The 20,341-nt window shown below is 45.8% G+C and overlaps 1 protein-coding gene across 1 annotated transcript in view; it reads right to left on the reverse strand.

Moving 5' to 3' along the window:
* Window positions 1-361: 361 nt before the first annotated feature.
* Window positions 362-20,341, reverse strand: part of tulp4a (TUB like protein 4a) — a 52,291-nt gene continuing 32,311 nt past the window's right edge. Inside the window, exons 5-15 of the mRNA XM_041860360.2 lie at window positions 18,253-18,433; window positions 11,623-11,730; window positions 9,413-9,579; window positions 9,009-9,233; window positions 8,534-8,768; window positions 7,361-7,505; window positions 6,909-7,053; window positions 6,718-6,811; window positions 6,095-6,566; window positions 3,088-5,527; window positions 362-2,852 (exon numbers count right to left, since the gene is read on the reverse strand). Coding sequence (XP_041716294.2) covers window positions 2,736-2,852; window positions 3,088-5,527; window positions 6,095-6,566; window positions 6,718-6,811; window positions 6,909-7,053; window positions 7,361-7,505; window positions 8,534-8,768; window positions 9,009-9,233; window positions 9,413-9,579; window positions 11,623-11,730; window positions 18,253-18,433 — 4,329 coding nt within the window. The 3' untranslated portion in view covers window positions 362-2,735. The remainder of the gene's footprint in view (window positions 2,853-3,087; window positions 5,528-6,094; window positions 6,567-6,717; window positions 6,812-6,908; window positions 7,054-7,360; window positions 7,506-8,533; window positions 8,769-9,008; window positions 9,234-9,412; window positions 9,580-11,622; window positions 11,731-18,252; window positions 18,434-20,341) is intronic.

Consider the following 20,341-nt stretch of genomic DNA (forward strand, 5'->3'; position numbering starts at 1 on the left):
TTGAGATAATACGCAATCAAAATTGACCAGTCAGTCAACAACATGAACATGTAGATTTATATTGCATGGTGAGAATAAAATAAAAATAAACGCTTAACGGAGTGAAAAAGGTTTAGCTTTCTCGAGGGGGAGAATTGGTGGAAATACACACACTGAAGAAGTTAACATAGATAACACTTATGGGATCGGTTGACCTCACAATTGAACACAGACATACTTGACAGATACTTCCTTAATGACTACTACCAACTACACTCAAGGACAGGGCACTTATTCAGATCTTCTCCCATCCAATGCAAACTTCACAGAACAGACTGAAAAGTTGCCTCTGCCCAGCTTGCCCCCCTCCCCCTCCCCCTCCCCCTCCCCTCCCATGATCTGACAAATAGGCTACACCAGTAACAAACCCCTTTCAACAGAAAGAAATATTCAGCAAAGTCAACAAGTTATGTACAGCCTTCAGCTTAATAAAAACAATCTCAAATAAAATGTACAGACCAGCAAAAAGAAATTTAATTTCATAGTTTCCCCACACTACTAGTGTGAAAGTGAAGGGTTGTCAAACAGTGTTGGTGAGGGGAGAACCTTTCTTTAGAAAATATTGCACAACAAAATTGTCTGTTAACACAAAATGAACATTGATGGATATTTTTAAGTAATGCTATTTTCTTTAAATCAAGTCTATCTTAATCCCACCCCAACCAACAACTATCACATACAGCTCAGAGGAAGAAAGAAAAATCTAATCAAATCTAATAATCTCATTGCTGTCAAGACCATGATGTGTGTGTGGATCTGCTTTGGAGTGATCGCTCTCTCTGTCACACACATGTGCACACACGTGATCTAGGCCCCTTTGTATTAATCTTCCAAATGTAGTAATTCCATCTTTTGGCACGCACGTTTTGAAGTGATCCTAACCATCCATCAATTAGATATTTTTCCAATGATACGTTTGAAAATGAGTAGTGTGGATGATGTTAACAGGTATCTTACCACACTTAAGTCCGCAAACACTTGAAGTGTCTATCTGCTTTTGCTCCAGCATCCTTCCCCTGCAGACTGTTCACAGGTCAGAGACCCCAAGCCTGGCTGTCTAAAAAAAACTAGTCCGCTTAAAAGATTGCAGGTTCAGCTTGCCAAGTTCTAACAAGTTAAGATAGCTTTCTCCTTAATTGAGGTTGACTTCAAAGACTGAAAGAATAGAAACATGTCAGGTTCCTCAGTGATTGTAGTGTATTTCTATAGCTATCCTCCATAATGTTGAACCTACACAGTTGGCTACGATGAAAACAGCTGTTCGTCCAACTCCACCAGATCATTTTACAATATTTATGACTGATATGTGGCAAATATTTACAAGACTTAAAAATAATAATAATAATAATTATGAAATGGCATAGGTGAAATATACAAAAATATTTCCTGTACCTTGCTTACTTGTTTAGTGTGGGCTTAAGGGTAGGACACGCCTACATGCTGACGCTCACTTCACAGAAGTGACAGCAGGTGACAAATCACTTCATGTCAGGGAAACAAAAGTCAGAGTTCAGATTGGTGAACTCTTACCTCTAGGATCTTTGTTTGCGTCCCCATCAACATGTCACCATGATAAAAATGGGAGATACAGGATAACGGTCACAACTATTCTGTAAAACCGTTTTAAAACACACCGATTTTGTAGTGTACAGAACAGTATTTCAATTAAGTCTCTGTCTCTCCCAAATAAAGCAGACATCTTGAAATACATGTAAACAAGGTACTAAGATTGTATAATAAGAACATGAATACAAAGAACAATTACAATGTTAAAATTCATATCTGAATACTGTATGACCTATTCGTAACAAGAGGAAAAACAAATGCAGAGATACATTAAACCATATGAGTTACATCATCTTTTCTTCCTTCAAATTCCAAGGACTGCCGTTCAGCTTACATCTTTTTTCCCCCTTACCTCTCCAAAGTTCATGACAACAGGGAAATCAGACAACTTGCGCATTTGCGTGTGCTAGTGCTCCAACAATACAATGCATTTATTGAAACCTCAAATCCAGCCAAGATAGATTTGGATTGTAACAAAACACATGGCAGATAACTAAAAAATAACATTTCAAAAGCCAAGAACATTTTTATCTTCAGGTGTAAAAACCTAAAAGCCAAAGCAGTGTTATTAAGTGATGATAACGGTTTCACTTAAGTTTCATACAGCAACGGATTTCAGTGCCCAGTAGTACCTGTACGCTCTGGAAAGAAAAAAACGACATCTTCAATCTTCCAGATAGTTTTTTCAAGTATTACTGCTGCTCCTTTTTAAAACTGCAGAGAGAACGACTCATCTCTCATAACCATACCGACAGAAAACCCAAACCATTTTAAGGTTGTGAGATAAGTCTTTCCACTAGCTAGCTTCCATTAGCTAAAGCAGCATTTATTTGCATGACGACTACAGAAAGCTGAGCTCTTGGGCCATGTAAGCAGTACAGGGGACCGCTGACAGTGCCAAGGCAGACTATGGCCCTGCTCCAATGCCTGCAGCCCATGCTTATTGCACCCTCTGGTGGCCACATTGGGCAGTGCAGCACCACAGTGTCTCGTTTTCTCGCTTGCGATGCGATTTGCAAACAGAGTTGATTTCAGTCTCTTCTCCAATATTAAAGTAACTTCAAATTAAATAATCTTCCAGCAGATGGTCCGATCCACGCTAGGATTCAGTGTAAGTGGAGGGTGGGACCTCATTTGAGGCGTTGAGTGACATTAGCTAGAGCCACTGCGAAGGCTTGAACAGCAGAGAACGGGTACTGGAAGTCCAGGATGTAGGCGTTGCCGTCAATCCTGCCAAACTGCATCACCTGGTCACAAATGCAAACAAACACACAGTTAGAGAAAATAGACAGGAAGCTAACAAACACAACATTTCAGATTGTCATGAGTCTCTGAGCTATTTCCCTATTGAATGCTGAATTATATTTATATTTGTTCCATTTCATATTCTTACAAGCGAATGGATTCACTCTTCTACATTCCTACACTATCTATACCAAACTTCCCATCTATGTGTGAAAACTACATCTGAAGCCACCTCACCTGTCTCCCCTCCAGTTCGATCTGGAAGTTCTTGGCCGACTCCTGTGTGACACGTCCCCCAAAGTCCAGCTGGTAGACCTGAGTGGCCTCATTCCACAGTGGCTGCTTGTTGGCCATGACATAGACAAAGCCCTGGCTTCCCAGCCCGCGGTCCTCCTTCTCGTTGGCCTTGCGGCACTTGATCTCCTCCAGCTCGCTGGCCACCCGCAGGCTCCTCTTGCTCTTCCAGCCCTTCTTGCCGCTCTGGCACTGGTTGAGCAGCTCGTCCCCACTGATGAAGAGCTCAGGTTCACTCTCTGAGCTGTCCTGGAACTCACTGTTTGTGGGAGCCTTGCTCAGCTTCTTAGCCTTTAGCTGCTGCTCCTTCTGGCCTTTGGGCTTCTTCTTGTCCCTGCCGCTCAGCCGCGGGCTGGAGATCAGAGAGTTGAAGTCGCCCAGGGCCCGACCCTCCTTCTTGGACTTGCCTCCCTCGGCGATGGCCGGTGCATTGGCCTCCTCAACCCTGCCATCGGCCCGCTTGCGGTTCTTCTTGCCGAACTTGTCAGCGCTGCTGGGCACGGGGCTCTCGTTGAGGGAGAGGACCTCCTGGAAGCCCTCTCCGGCCTCCATGGCCATGGCCTCTGGGGAGCCACCGTGACCCTGCAGCTGCATCTCTGCTGGGGGAGGGGGAGGTGGTGGGGGAGGAGGGGGAGAGAGGACTGACTTGTCCACCATCATCTGAGAGAGCTTGGCGGGCATGGGGGGCAGCGTCCCCGAAGGGCTGGGCATGGGGGGGCAGGGATTGTAGGTGCCCCAGGGAGTGTGTAGGGCAATGGGGGGGATGGGGAGCCCGGCACAGGAGCTACCCCCCGGGTACATTGGAGGGAGGGGGCAGCAGGCCAGGTTAGACAGGTTGGCTGGATAGCCAGGTGGAAGGACCAGGGTGGCATCCTGCTGGGAGAAGGGGACCGGGGCCACCACCTCCTTAGGGGAGCAAAGCCGGGGAGAGCCTGGCATGGGCTGCTGCTGGGGCCCACTGTAGGTTGTGCCAGGAGCGTACTGGAGGGAGATCTGGTAACCTGCAGCTGCAGCGGCGGCCTGGAAAGAGGCAGCACTGGGGCTGGTGGGGGACTTGGGGGAGAGGACGAAAGGCAGCCGGGAGAGGTCGAGGTGCTGGGCCGGGCTGAGGATGAGCGGGGGTGGTTTGTGGGTGCCGGGGGGGGCAGCAGAGCTCAGAGTACCAGTCCGTTCCTGGGGCACCCACACCTCCTCAGTGGCGGCTGGGTCCCACTGGTACGGCGGAGGCCTCTTGACTGTCAGTCCAGACACATCTGCACCCCCTAGCGCCAGATGCCTCAATGACTGACTCAGTGCTTCATCCTCTGTGAAGGCAGAGTTCACATAGTCAGCCCTGTCTCTGTTCCCACCTCCTCCTCCATTCCCAGAGCCATCCAGGCTCAGCAGGTTGTAGGAGGAATGAGAGGCTAAGGGAGAGGCGCTGTTGGAGTGGACGATCACCGTGCTGTGAGGAGCTCCATTCCCCAGAGGGAAATCCTGTCTAATGATTGTACCTCCTGCGATTCCATTCGCAGTTCCACTGGGAGCACTGCTGGCTGCACTGCTAAGCGAACTGCTGTTACTACTGCACTGACTGCAGGTGTACAGGGCTGTGGGCACCCTCTGCTGGTAGGAAGCTGCCAGTGCAGCGTTTTGGGATTTGGCTTTGGGGGGCAGGGTCCTCTGAGGGTCCAGCATCTGGGAGACTTTGAGAGCGGCCTCTCGGCTGTTCCGTCTGAGTGTGGCGTGGATCAGACTGCTGTCCAGCCTCTGTCCGGGGCTCCTCCCCCCTGTGGTGTTCTGATTGGCTGTGTCGGGGTAGGGGGGCGGATCTCCGCTGGGTATGGAATAGCGGGGAACGGTGAGCCTGTTGAGGGTTGCTGAGGCGTAGGGCAGTTGGATCTTCTTCCCGTCCGATGAGGAAGAGGAGGAAGAAGAGGAGGTAACCCGGAGGGTGGCTGAGCTTCCCGGGACCTGGAGCGTGTAGATGTTCTGGTTGCAGACGAGCCGCGTTCGAGGCCGGCACACCTCTTCCACGTTACCCCTGCTGTCGAATGTAGTTATCCGCTCGTAGCCTAGCGGCGTTGGGTACTGTGCCGCCTGCTGGCCAGGAGGATACAGGGAGAACTCACCCTTCTTCAGGCACAGGTCCACTGGCGGCGGGGTGCCGTTACTGCCCCCAGCCTGTCCAGAGGCTGCAGCTGCAGCAGCAGCCACCGTCCCGGGGTAGGGGGGTGGGGGGTTCATCTTGCTGAGCTCCAGAGGGGCACTGAACACCACCGTGTCCCCCTCAGCCAGCTGGGGGGCAGAGCGGGTGGGTTTGATCTTCAGCAGGTGCTCATTTTCTACACTGACCCTTCTCTCAGCCACCAGCCCCCCTGCAGGGTGGGGGATCTGGATCTGGAGCGCGCCCTGTTGGAGCTGGTGCACCGTTGCACCTGACACCTGAGAGGGGACAGGGATCTGGAGCTGATGCTGCATCTGATGGTGTTGTTGCTGTTGTATCTGCTGCTGTTGCTGCATCTGATGGTGCTGCTGATGCTGTTGCTGTTGTTGTTGCTGTTGCATATGCTGCTGTATCTGTTGCTGCTGTAACTGCTGCTGGAGCTGTTGTTGGTGCTGGAGCTGTTGTTGGTGTTGTTGTTGGATCTGCTGCTGCTGTTGCTGCATGTGCTGGATCTGCTGTTGAATGTGTTGCTGCTGCTGGTGGATCTGCTGCTGCTGCATCTGTTGGTGTTGCAGCATCTGCTGCTGCTGGATCTGCTGTTGATGTTGCTGTGCCAGTTGCTGTTGGTGATGTTGCTGCGCTAGTCGTTGTTGCTGTTGTTGTAGCTGTTGATGGTGGTGCTGTAGCTGTTGTTGTTGTTGATGCTGAATTTGTTGTTGCTGATGATGTTGCTGCTGTGGTTGTTGTTGATGGCTTTGTGGATGGCTTTGTTGTTGTTGTTGTTGGTGGTGGTGATGAGAGGAAGGAGGCCCAACCAGAAGCCGGCTCATCTCCAGCCCTCCAAAGATGACCTGTCCAGGACTTGAGTACCTGCTGGGAACCGTGTACTGGGCGGTCAGGATGGTGTCCTGGCCCTGGTCAGACGACCCCCCCGCCCCTGCAGCAGCCACGGAGGAGATGGCCGTGGGATTGGATAGGACGTCCAGCTGGACGTTCTGATTGGCTAGGAGGGACTGGACCAGGCCGATGCTCTGGGTGGGGGACATAGCCTGGGCAGGGCTGTGGATGGGGGCAATGGGGATGTTGACGGTGCAGGGAGGGTTGTCGTCGGCCACGCCGGAGGCCCCGGTGACGGGCAGGTCATCCTCGTCCTCACTGAAAACGTTGGGGCTGAACACGGGCAGGTTGATGTAGTCCATGGAGATCTTACGCACCTCCGGCAGGTAGATGGTCATCTGTCTGGGCTGCAGGTGGAGCAGACTCGTCTTGTAGATCACTGAGAGAGAGAGAGAGAGAGAAGTGGGGGTAAAAGGGGGAAAATAGGAGACAAAAGAAAGAGGGGAGAAGGAATACGGTTATTACATAAATTGGAACCATAGTTAAAAAGGTATTTTAATTTCCCTCAGAAGTAACTGATTGGTAGTTACCTGCACCAAGATTGGTTGGCAAGAAGGTGGCAAGTCCCACAATCTTAAACTTTGTTCCCCAAATGTTGGATGTGACCTGAGCAAGGTAGTTATGCTGCAAAAGACAAAAACCACAAACAAATCAGTACTTCTTCAAATCCCTCAAATGTATGATGATAGGACAGAAAGGAAATCAGAATGAGGTCCATTACCTGTGTGATGTCATCTAAGGGGAACTCTCTGCGGGTGAGACTTGGGGATCCAATGGACGGCTTCCGGATGGGTAACCGTGGCGACCGCGAGATCTCCTGCGTAGCGCGGGACAGTTTGGGGGACTTCCTGGGGTCAATATTGATCCTGTTGGTAAAGGGACAGACTAAGTCTCTACAGAGAAGGTAGCACATGAAATAGAAAGGTTTAGGCATGCAGTGAAACAAATGAAACAAAACAGTGCATAATATTCAAGCAGCATTAGTAGACAAAAATGTGGCAGCTTAGTCAGTACTTTGTAGGTCCAAACAAAACATTTGGGTTTCATTGTGAACTCCAAATAATAGAATCGTCCCAAAATAGTAAGTACAACAATTAATCTAAATCAAAACACATGCTTGTTATTCATTAATAATAGTTTTATACTGAGTGCAGTATAAAGGCTGTTTATTACCTGGTAAGTTTGGGAGACTTGCTGCCTCTGGATATCTTTGGGGATTTCTTGCCGACCCAGTCGTCACTCAGCTCTATATCACTGGAGTCTGAACAGTTACAGCTGTCTATCATCGACGAGATCAGACTGTTCCCATACACCTCATCTAGAAGGAGAGAGGGAAACAGGGGATGGGAGAAAGAAAGATGAGGGTAATACAATGAAGGTGGTGTGATGGGGAAATGATGGGTGTCTGTCTACTACTCTATCAATAATATCGTCAGGGTGATCATTCATTAAGTGTCACTGACTCATGGGGCACTACAGTATATCTCTGCATATGGGGATATAAGTCAAACTGACATTGATCAACAGTGATATGTATCCATCCTAACCACTGTGACTTTACCAACCTTTATTTATTTTATCACAACACATACATATCCCCAGTGTTAACAGCAGGGGGCACACTTCCTTCACCTCTTCTAAGTCATGCAATGAACGAACTGACGTTAAATCATATCCAATTTCAGACGCACACACTCACTAACACTAACTTTTCAACTTATTTAGTCCCCCAAACTATCGTTTCCAAAAAACTTTTCTCATTCATATGGGGCCCCTGAACCGCGACTGCTCCAGTTTAGGTCAAGATAATTTACTTTATCTGCATTTAAGTGTGAATGGGCTGCATACATTTCATGGCTGGATTCATTTATCACAGGAGAGGGCAGTGGAGAGGGAGGGGAGGGAGGTGATTTATGGTAGATCCCAGAGGCCATTAAGCAGTTAACATGGGCCCAGTCTGCTCTGTACTGTGGCTGGCTGGCTGTGTGACTATTAACACTGAGAACACTCACTCTCTCAATGCCAACCAACACTGTCTGGAACTTCTTCACCACAAGTTAGTCCTACATGTTATATGAATGGAAAAGTACCAGAGGAGCAGGGAAGGAGGCTCTGGCTGGGCAGCAGACTTTGACAAATAATATTTTAGTAACTAACAGTTATTAACAAGAAGAAGAGTAAAAAGCAGTCATACAAGATGCTGAACCAGCTCCCAAAGCAACAGAATCTTCTAGAAGGCCTTGTTAGAACAGTCATAAGGGAGCAGGATTTCAATGTGACATTTTCAAAACAAGCACCATCAACACTTTCAAACCACCTCACACAGCATCTCCAGTATAACCTCACCTGCTTTGCCGTCCGTCTTGGGGTCCATGATCACGAACTCGGGACGGAGCTTGCTGATGCGTCGGCCCTTGAGGATGGGCACCAAGCCCCCCAGGTATTCCAGGTAGAGGGTGTAACAGGGCCCGCCCACCTCAGGGTTGTCCTCCGTACGCTTCATGGTGCAGTGCAAACGCTCGTTCCCCGCCGTCGGGTAACTCACAAAGTCACGCATATTGTTGGGGTCCGGAATGGGGGGCTAGAGGTGGAGAGAGGATGATGAGCATTCTGGCACAAAGCGGCGACTCCTGGTGCTGACTCAAGTCAAGTAGCAATTTTATCCCTTGTTCAACTCTTTTTCAACCCCCTATCTTACCCTGGAAACTGAATGTCAGTTTGTATAACCAGAACCCTCAACCTCCCCTTTCCATAGAGTAGCACATCCTCACCCTCCCAGACATACATCCATACGGTATGTGACATCCCCTAACCCCTGTACCTTGATGGTGGGTGCGAAGGCTGTGGTGACGTAAGAGCAGAGACGAGAGGGCATGGTGAGCTTTGCCACGTCCTTCTCCTCCCGGAGCGCCCCGGCGATGCCCTGCTGGCACAGCAGCTGCAGGCTGGCCACCCGGTGCTCCACCCGCACCACGTAGAGTACCGCGCCGCACGCCAAGAACAGACGAGAGTCCCGGTGACCCCAGCACAGCGTGGTGATGGGACGCTGGAGAGAACGGGGATGGTGATTATTCTATGGAACTTATAGCATATGATGTGACTTCTCAATAGTATGTTTACCAATGTAAGGTGTTGTGTGTGTATGTGTGTGTGTGTGGTACTGAAGATGTGTTGTGGATGCTGGAGTGTGTCTAAGTGTGTGTGTGTGTGTGTGTGTGTTATTACCTGTGCAGGCGTGTCCAGTGTGTAGATGTGCTCTCCGCAGACGTTGTAGAACTTGACGATGGCGTTTCTGGTGGGAGGTAGACAGGAGGAGTCGGAGGGCAGGACAGCTCTCTCCATCCCAGCCACGGCCAGGAGATCACCCTGAGAACACCACTGGACCACTACATCTACCACACACCGAGAAGAGGAGAGAGGGTGAGCATACATACACAGTTTACACACACGCGCACAAACCACTTACCCTTAAGAACACCACTGACCAATGTGTGTGATATAGGTCTAGACAGCAGAAGAGAGTGGGAATCAGGGTTTTTTCGGATCGTCTAAATCCAAACAGTGCCAAAAAATAAAATAATAACGGGATGGAAAAACACTTTCCGTGTAACTTAACCAAAACAACTAAAACCAGATATAAAGTATGTAGAAAAAATAATGGAGCTATATCTTATTTTATTATATCATCTTTGAGAACTAACAATCACCAAAATAAAAATGTGTAAGTCGCTCTGGATAAGAGCGTCTGCTAAATGACGTAAATGTAAATGTAAAAGTCAGGGAGAATTTCGCAATATAGATTTTGTTATCATGTTTGAGCAAAAGAACACAGCATTAGCCATGGCAAAATGCATAGAATTGCAGGAAATTTGCTTTAAAAAGGCAAAAATGTCTCTACACCGCCAAGATGGGGGCCTCAAATTCTAAAGAATTCAGCCCCTCCGACGGGCCGACCGTGCCCCCGCCACGCCCACCACCTAAGCCCATTTTTGATCCAGAAAAAACCCTGGGAATACACAGACCGTCCCCCCATCCCCAAAAGGAGTGAGAGAGAGGACTAAACACACAAATACAAACCAAAGCTATTATAGTAAGCTAAAACTAATCATGAAAAAACGATTTAGTCAACTGAAATAAAATAATTAAAGATGCACTACGCAGAAATCGCTCCACCATTTCCTGGTTGCTAAAATTGTAATAATTCGCCTAATTTCAGTTTATGTGACAAAACAAGCAAGTATAGTGTAGAGAATCATTGTAACATCTAAAACTCAGTGAAATATATTTTCCATAAGCAAAAATATTGTATTTTCAGCTGTTTGAAGCTTGTGTACAAAACCGAAAGTAAAAGATGCAAAAATGAAACTTAAGAACGGGAAGCATAGAAATAACGCTTTCAATGACTTGCTTTCAATGAGAATGACAGATCTATAACGCACATTTCTATGTGAATTTGGTCAAATATTGCCGCTTTAACAAACCAGTTTGAAAAACTACAACTTTAATGAAGCTATCTTTGACTCCAAAACAATAAATACCATCATGAATTACGTTCAGTTGTAGTTTCCTTTCTAAACTTTGGGCAAAAATCAAGTGTGGTTTTCAAGCTTTTGGACGGTTTTCAAGCTACTGAATCTGGCGGGTAAATGCTGCCAGGATATGGCCATGTTTCAAATAGGCCTAGTTTGTGCATGATTCTTCTTACATGTCCTACTGAGGTGAAAAGGCATTGGATTGGTATAAACATGAGCAAGTTTCCTTCCACCATATTTTTTGTACCAGTCTCAGCGCAGTCACATTGAGATTGACTTTATAATTTAAAGGGCCCGCCACTGTTTCGGTAAAAAGCTGAGGGATGGGGCTGGAGAAATGTAGCCACTTAAAATTCATAGACAGAGCTATGGATGCAAGGACTGACCATCCATGATCAAAATGATAGTTTTAACCATGTTTTGAGGAGTTAGTGTTTACGTTTACTTTGTTTACAAACATTGGAGTAAAACAAGCTTATATTTTGGGTTCTGATGGGGAACAACAGTTGAAACTACGCTCATGAGGCATTTATAAGTTATAGTCTTCAATGGATGTAGCAACTGCTGACTGCCCCTTTAAACCTAACCTATGACCTGACCCATCATCACCTTATGTATTGCTGCCCCCCAGATATCCCCCCCGAAAATACTATATAAACTATACAACACAAATAGCTCATAGCCTGGCCCACGCATGCTTTCTCTCCCTAACACGAAATCTGAAACGTAATAATATAAAAACGAAATATAAATACTTTTAACCAACTGAAACTAAATACAAACTAGCAAATCAGGTCTGAAAACTAAGTGAAACTAAACTGAAAAAAATCTAAAAACTAATAGAAATAAAAACAAATAAATATTTTTTAAAAACTATAATAACCTTGATACAAACACACATACCCTTGAGGCCAGTGCGGATGAGAGTGGGAGAGAGGTCATCATAGTTGTTCATCAGGCTGATGTCTCCAGAGGTGAAGCTGACCGTCAGCAGAGGCTTCAAACGTTGCACTGCGGAGACAAAGACCCCAACAAGACCAGGTCAGAGAGAGAGATATACCACAACACAACCACAGAAACAAAGAGACCGAAACACAACCAGATAAAGACAGAGAGGGAGGTCAACAGAGCGATACAAAACCAGGTCAACCATGATCCTATTCTGATTCTATTTCAGAGAGACTGACATTCCGACAACGAGAAATTGCTCTTTCTTATATTTTCAGGGATTCAGACCATATGCAAGCATTCCCTGTATTATACGTTGATAACGTCTTAGCAACCACGTCAGAGGATGGGGTGATCAATATGCATTTCCAGTGGGCCATAAAATAGATTGAGAGTGAGGGACACCGTGTGTGTGTGTGTGTGTGTGTAATGGGGGAGGGGTAGTGGGACACAAGGACATTTCTGCATCTTTGGCAGCTGCTCCTAGTGATTAATCTTGGGGTAGTAATCTCTACTGTGTCCTATTCAGAAGCACAAAGACACCCATGCATCTCACCTTACTACCATCCGTCCACTCTCTCAGGGCTATAAATAACAGGCCTTCATAAAAACACAGCCACCGCTGCTTTGTACACCATGTAAATCTGGGGAGCCTCAAAGGGACTAGGGACGACTATCATGACCGTTCTGTATTAGTCCATGGTTTTATGTGAACATACGATCAGTGATGAAGGGCGAGGAGCTTTACCTAAACATGAGGAACTGATCACGTCACGTTGTCAGGAAAAAATGTCAAGGTTACATCCTACTCTTTGCATTGTGCTACGCTATGAAACTGACCTGGGCTGGATTTCCCAAAAGCATCATAGCACTAAAATCATCTTAATTCCATGAAACTAAGTGCTACGATGCTTCTGGGAAACCCAGTCCTGTCCTGTATTAAACAGTGTGTGATGTACTGGTTGTATTGTTTAGTTCTAAGCAACACTCCAGTGTCATGGTGTAGCAAATATCATGTCAAAGTAATCTTGGCAGTCAGACAGCAGCAGCAGAAGGCCTGGCATCTTCAACCAGCGTCTTGAGAGTCGTCCGCTAGCCTGCCCTTCCCGCCAGCCTGCTATGCCCGCAGATCATTTCTCAGCGCCAATCAATTACCAGCGACTTTTTTAATTAGTGAATTAGAGCATAATTACCGTTCCAGCTAAGGCAAGCACTTTTTAACTTTACTACACACCGACCGACCAGACTGTAAACACATCAAGGGGAGGCTGGCCCAGGCCCAGCCATCGATACAACCATAGCAACCAAAGAGATGCAATTAAGAAGAAAAAAAAATTGTGCACATAAAATGGAGGCCGTTATGTGAGCTGCTAATCATGCACATCACTCCCCAATGGGGCTGAGAGGTGTTCCACCAAAGAAATGCTTAGCAAACCAAAGACCAGGGGAGATGCAGCAAACAGACAGGTTTGTGTAACACAAGGGTATCTCTAACAAAGCCCTATTAAAGCAGTTACATCACATATCGGCCCCTTGGTTAAACTGGTAACCTTGTAGCTGTACAGTACTGCTTTCAGGTCATTGGAGGGATGAGGGGAGTTGGTGTAGACAAGAGACATAGAATTAGGGTAAAATGATGATTCAAATTGAAGCAATGTTTCCTCTGGAAAAGGTCACGGGGCTCCCGGATAATTTTTATGTAGAAGGACTTAGAAGCTCAGTTCTGGTGACTTTTAAAAAGGATATTCTACTCCAAATGAATGAAAATAAAATTATGCTGACACCATTTAAAATGATAATTTCCACCTCCAGAAATGAGCCCAATAACATAAACCACATTTCCATCCAACCCTTTAATGCGGATGAATAAACTGACGCATGAAAAAAGTCACGACCGGGCTGATGGAAACAGGAAATGCCGGTACAATTTTATAAATGCCGACAGACAATTTGTTTGTTCGACGTGGTGGGATCTTTTTGTCACGCAATGATTTGTTTGTGTGCAGTTTATTAGGCTACATATGAAATAAGTTATGATGAACTTCACAGGGTAGTAAATGTGCAAAGTGATGAGCTTGATGTGCCTTTCCAATAAATATCCAGGGTCTTATTCTGGGGACATGATGATCGATGCTTGCCTGCCGTTTGACAAATACAAATAATATCGCACTTATCCATAATAATCTCATAATGTAGGTAGCCTACCCGCACTGTATCTGCTAGCTGTTGGCTAGAGTGCATGTGCCAAGACCAGAGTGGGCACATTTGCTATATAAAGCAACAGCTTTTGTGACAAAAGTTATTTTTATGTGCACTACGTCATCACGCACAGCCATTTATCTGCAAAAAGTATGTTTGATGGAAACACATCCCTTGTGGGAAAATGCACATATTGTTTAAGCAGATTATCAAATATTTGCATCAAAATTTGTCGCATATTGGATGGAAACCTAGCTATATTGGTTACATTTTAAAATTATTTTAACATATTGGACCATGCATATAGCATACAGTGGGGAGAACAAGTATTTGATACACTGCCGATTTTGCAGGTTTTCCTACTTACAAAGCATGTAGAGGTCTGTAATTTTTATCATAGGTACACTTCAACTATGAGAGACGGAATCTAAAACAAAAATCCAGAAAATCACATTGTATGATTTTAAAGTAATTAATTTGCATTTTATTGCATGACATAAGTATTTGATACATCAGAAAAGCAGAACTTAATATTTGGTACAGAAACCTTTGTTTGCAGTTACAGAGATCATACGTTTCCTGTAGGTCTTGACCAGGTTTGCACACACTGCAGCAGGGATTTTGGCCCACTCCTCCATACAGACCTTCTTCAGATCCTTCAGGTTTCGGGGCTGTCGCTGGGCATTACGGACTTTCAGCTCCCTCCAAAGATTTCCTATTGGGTTCAGATCTGGAGACTGGCTAGGCCACTCCAGGACCTTGAGATGCTTCTTACGGAGCCACTCCTTAGTTGCCCTGGCTGTGTGTTTCGGGTCGTTGTCATGCTGGAAGACCCAGCCACGACCCATCTTCAATGCTCTTACTGAGGGAAGGAGGTTGTTGGCCAAGATCTCGCGATACATGGCCCCATCCATCCTCCCCTCAATACGGTGCAGTCGTCCTGTCCCCTTTGCAGAAAAGCATCCCCAAAGACTGATGTTTCCACCTCCATGCTTCACGGTTGGGATGGTGTTCTTGGGGTTGTACTCATCCTTCTTCTTCCTCCAAACACGCAGCCACGACCCATCTTCAATGCTCTTACTGAGGGAAGGAGGTTGTTAGCCAAGATCTCGCGATACATGGCCCCATCCATCCTCCCCTCAATACGGTGCAGTCGTCCTGTCCCCTTTGCAGAAAAGCATCCCCAAAGACTGATGTTTCCACCTCCATGCTTCACGGTTGGGATGGTGTTCTTGGTTGTACTCATCCTTCTTCTTCCTCCAAACACGGCGAATGGAGTTTAGACCAAAAAGCTCTATTTTTGTCTCATCAGACCACATGACCTTCTCCCATTCCTCCTCTGGATCATCCAGATGGTCATTGACAAACTTCAGACGGGCCTGGACATGCGCTGGCTTGAGCAGGGGGACCTTGCGTGTGCTGCAGGATTTTAATCCATGACGGCGTAGTGTGTTTCTAATGGTTTTCTTTGAGACTGTGGTCCCAGCTCTCTTCAGGTCATTGACTAGGTCCTGCCGTGTAGTTCTGGGCTGATCCCTCACCTTCCTCATGATCATTGATGCCCCACGAGGTGAGTTCTTGCATGGAGCCCCAGACCAAGGGTGATTGACCATCATCTTGAACTTCTTCCATTTTCTAATAATTGCGCCAACAGTTGTTGCCTTCTCACCAAGCTGCTTGCCTATTGTCCTGTAGCCCATCCCAGCCTTGTGCAGGTCTACAATTTTATCCCTGATGTCCTTACACAGCTCTCTGGTCTTGGCCATTGTGGAGAGGTTGGAGTCTGTTTGATTGAGTGTGTGGACAGGTGTCTTTTATACATGTAATGAGTTCAAACAGGTGCAGTTAATACAGGTAATGAGTGGAGAACAGGAGGGCTTCATAAAGAAAAACTAACAGGTCTGTGAGAGCCGGAATTCTTACTGGTTGGTAGGTGATCAAATACTTATGTCATGCAATAAAATGCAAATTAATTACTTAAAAATCATACAATGTGATTTTCTGGATTTTTGTTTTAGATTCCGTCTCTCATAGTTGAAGTGTACCTATGATAAAAATTACAGACCTCTACATGCTTTGTAAGTAGGAAAACCTGCAAAATTGGCAGTGTATCAAATACTTGTTCTCCCCACTGTATGTATGGTCCATACTATCAGGTATGCTATTAGCAATAAACATGATCACCTGTAGCCCAACTGATGCAGCATAGTGGCTATAAATAAATAGGCTGAAGCATGGGGTTGTCTATTTTTGCATTTACCCTATTGGGCAAATCATTAGCTAGATCCTAAACGTTATATTTTAACTGGTTAGCATCCTATTGATGAATTTAATGTCCCAAAAAACACAGGGTAACATGCCCCATGCCAGTACTTCTCACAGAAACCACTTTCATGTCACAATTTCTTCCCACAACACTTTCCCTGGTTGCCGCTACTCTTGCTCAACAAAAAAATATAATCTGTTATGTCACAATTTAAGTCACTCAAAAAAAAAGATTTTTAGGTAGGGTGGCATTTTACCCCAAGTTACCCTACAATTGACCCGTGTTACATTTAGCCCCACTCTCCCCTATGCACTCACAACTATTTGCAGAGCAGTAATGTGCTTAACCATGCTGCTGCTAAAAACACCGGGTTTAAAATGGTGCAGTTCGCACATATTTAGGAGTTGATTCATAAATAAAGTAGGAATGGAAAGATCTCCCTCTTTTTAACAAAGACCATTAAAACGGCTGTTTTCCCCCCCGATTGCAAGAATTGTTGTGCATTGACTGCTTGTCAGAATGCATGTTTCCCTCCTTATGGCACTCGTAACGTGAATGAGCCTCAAGAGGAATATTTATCTCGCATATAACGCGCAACAAACCGACTAGGTAAACAGAAACTATTCTACTCTGGGGTAGTCTGATTTTTCTATTGATTACTCATTTTGTTTGCAGACGAAAAGTAAATGTGGACTGTTCAAGTATCTTCATAGTGCGCCTCGGCAGAAATATTATTTAATGTTGCATATTTTTTTTCACGTGGCGACAATGATTTTGCCGTGGCGCAGCGCCACATATAAATGACGGCAGCGAAAACTCTGAATTGAAGGTAACATTTAATTCTGTGTGACCTGAAAGCCATATGGTGGGGGTTATGTGTTTTGGAACTTCACTCAGAATTCCATTAGCTTTTGATAGGGCTGCACTGAGCCACCATTTTCCGTTGGCACGTGTACTGCAAAAACATTACATTTGGAACCATATTATCCATGAATCAGTTTCCATGACAAAGGCCCAGGCTGGCGGTCACTAGGGTGACGCACAACCAGGGGACCGGTGAGGTGTGACTTTGACTGTGACAGCTATACGCCACCGCCCCCAAAACCAAGTCAGCTATTAGGACTTCCTGTGACAAAATCAGCCCAATGTCACACACGTCCTCCCCACGTCCACTGTGTCCTCTACTCTCCTCTCCATGCTCCTTATTTTGCTCTATCCCTCCCTCCGCTCCTTCACACTCGTTTGTTTTTAGGGGCCCTTTGAGTCCCTGTCCCCTACTCCCCCACAGTCTGGGAGTGGATTGCTTTAATAGACTGAGTTCAGTGCAGTCCAATGATCACCTTCCCATTTCCGACCGTTAATTAGTTGGCCCACGGGGAGTTACAGAGCAGTATGCATGTGAAGTGAGCATCACAAATGACATGCATGTGATCAAATAATTACAAAGGTAAATTCTTGAAACTATGAAGCATTAGGGATCCAATGTCAAACTTTTCATACACGTTTCCTAAAATTTGATGTTTCGGTTGTATTGCATCAGGGTCACTTCTCTCAACCATACCCCGTTTTACCTTTCTTAAAACAAAACAGTGCATAGCAGGTCACTGGAGGAGAGATGTGAGGTAAAAATGTGAGAAAGAGAGGAGGAGGAAGAATTAGGGGAGAACAGATGGCCACACATCTGCTTTCATCTGCACAGAGGGAGGTACCGCAGGAGGGACAGGGCAGCTGGACCGAACGCTTCCCTGTAATTCTGCTCCCAACAGGCATCGTGTCTCATCATCAAACCTAAACCTATTACAGATTAAAATTGTATTCTATGACGGATTAAACTCTCATGCTGTGTACTAGTATTTCTGTCCTGCTAGATTATAAGTAAAGCATAACCCTGATGAGGGGACAGGAAGACAACAGATTGAGAGTAGAGTGCCTGCTGTGACCCCAGGCTGCCTGTTACTGTAGCTTGCAGGGGGGCATAAACAGAAGATTCTGAGGGGAAGGGATCTGTACCTTTCAGGTTTGGGAAGGGGGGTGGACTGTACCTGTAAAGGTGTGTGGGTTAGGGCCTAAGGGGTGTAAACTGGGGCGTAGATTGGGTAAGGATTGTAAGAGTAGTGTACCTTGTGGTGGTGTGTAGTCGTCTGAGTCGGTGTCGCTCTCGCTGCTGTCCTCCACCAGGAAGCTGGGGTAGTTCCATGACATGCTGACAATGCCGTCTGACTCGTGCAGCAGGATGTGGGCCAGCATGCGCCCGTGGCAGTCCATCACAATCACCTGGCCATCCGCAGTACCAAACAACACCTGCATGGGGAGAGACATGACAACACAGTTACACACAACCAGGGAGGGACACCAACGGTTAAGTCATCTTGGTCCTAGAATCTAGAATAGAATACAACCTTTATTGTCCATACGTTACAGCGAACAATGGAAATGTGTCTAGGTCCTACAATCTAGAGTCTAGGATATTTGTGCAGCGCTAGAGAGAGATGATCAGCTAGAGAGACAGAAACACAAACTCGCCAACAAACTAAACTGAGCTGACATCGTGTCAGAGCACAGACAAAAATGTCCTACAAAAAAAGCACCTCATAGTAAGACAGATAATGTAGATAAGCAGTGAGTCTGACTATGAGCTGGGCGATATGGACAAAAATCCATGTCGTAATAAATTGCCTGAATAGATGCGATAACGATAATTATAAACTGGGTGGTTCGAGCCCTGAATGCTGATTGTCTGACAGCTGTGGTATCAGACCGTATACCACGGGTATGACAAAACATACATTTTTACTGCTCTAATTACGTTGGTAACCAGTTTATAATAGCTACTACTAGTTTGATGGTTATAGCCATCAATTGTACCATTAACAATCACCCATATTCGCAAACTTATTTCATTTCAAACTTTCTCTAGTATAGGGTACTTATCGTAATGAACGATATCAGCAAAATGCCTGCGATAAGTGATCCGTATGGTCGGTGTTGATAATTTTCCATTTATCATCCCAGCTCTAGTCTGACTGTCACTCAGTACAAACCACGGTACTAACACAGCCTCTAGCCTTTCTGCTCGGAACCAAAATACTGGGGCTGTGGAAAAACACTTTTATGTCTTCCTTCCATCATGATCACAGAAATTGTTAGAACCTGGAGTTTTTCCTGGTCAGGTATGGTCACATTATCAGGAAAAACTCCTGACCCTAGTCAGCGACCACTTGCACTTTCATTTTAATGTTCATAAAGAAGCTGAGTCAAGGACTGAAATGTATGTAGCGTTACTGTATAATATATAACAAATAACAGTACAATACATATTAATAACAAATAATCGAGTATAGCATGTACATAATTAGAGTTATATAGCATAAAATAGACTATTGACACAGAGCAAAACAAGAATATTAACTTAAACACTGCCCCCCCCCCATCAAACCAATGGGTCAGGTGGGTATTACACAATGAGTGGAGCAAAACAGCTTCTGTGCACCATCAGGTGAGTAGTAGAGTATTGGAACTAGTTACCTGCTGGTCGTCAGGTGAGTAGTGGAACTAGTTACCTGCGGGTCGTCAGGTGAGTAGTAGAACTAGTTACCTGCTGGTCGTCAGGTGAGTAGTGGAACTAGTTACCTGCTGGTCGTCAGGTGAGTAGTAGAACTAGTTACCTGCTGGTCATCAGCTGAGTAGTAGAGTAGTATAACTAGTTACTTGCTGGTCGTCAGGTGAGTAGTATAACTAGTTACCTGCTGGTCGTCAGGTGAGTAGTAGAGTATTAGAACTAGTCACCTGCTGGTCGTCAGCTGAGTAGTAGGGTAGTAGAACTAATTACCTGCTGGTCGTCAGGTGAGTATTAGAACTAGTTACCTGCTGGTCGTCAGGTGAGTAGTAGAGTAGTAGAACTAGTTCCCTGCTGGTCGTCAGGTGTGTAGTAGAGTATTAGAACTAGTCACCTGCTGGTCGTCAGGTGAGTAGTAGAGTAGTAGAACTAGTTTCCTGCTGGTCGTCAGGTGAGTAGTAGAGTATTAGAACTAGTTACCTGCTGGTCGTCAGGTGAGTAGTAGAGTATTAGAACTAGTTATCTGCTGGTCGTCAGGTGAGTAGTAGAGTATTAGAACTAGTTACCTGCTGGTCGTCAGCTGAGTAGTAGGGTAGTAGAACTAATTACCTGCTGGTCGTCAGGTGAGTAGTAGAACTAGTTACCTGCTGGTC

This window comes from Coregonus clupeaformis, chromosome 33 (genome assembly GCF_020615455.1).
Source record: "Coregonus clupeaformis isolate EN_2021a chromosome 33, ASM2061545v1, whole genome shotgun sequence".
Lineage (NCBI taxonomy): Eukaryota > Metazoa > Chordata > Actinopteri > Salmoniformes > Salmonidae > Coregonus > Coregonus clupeaformis.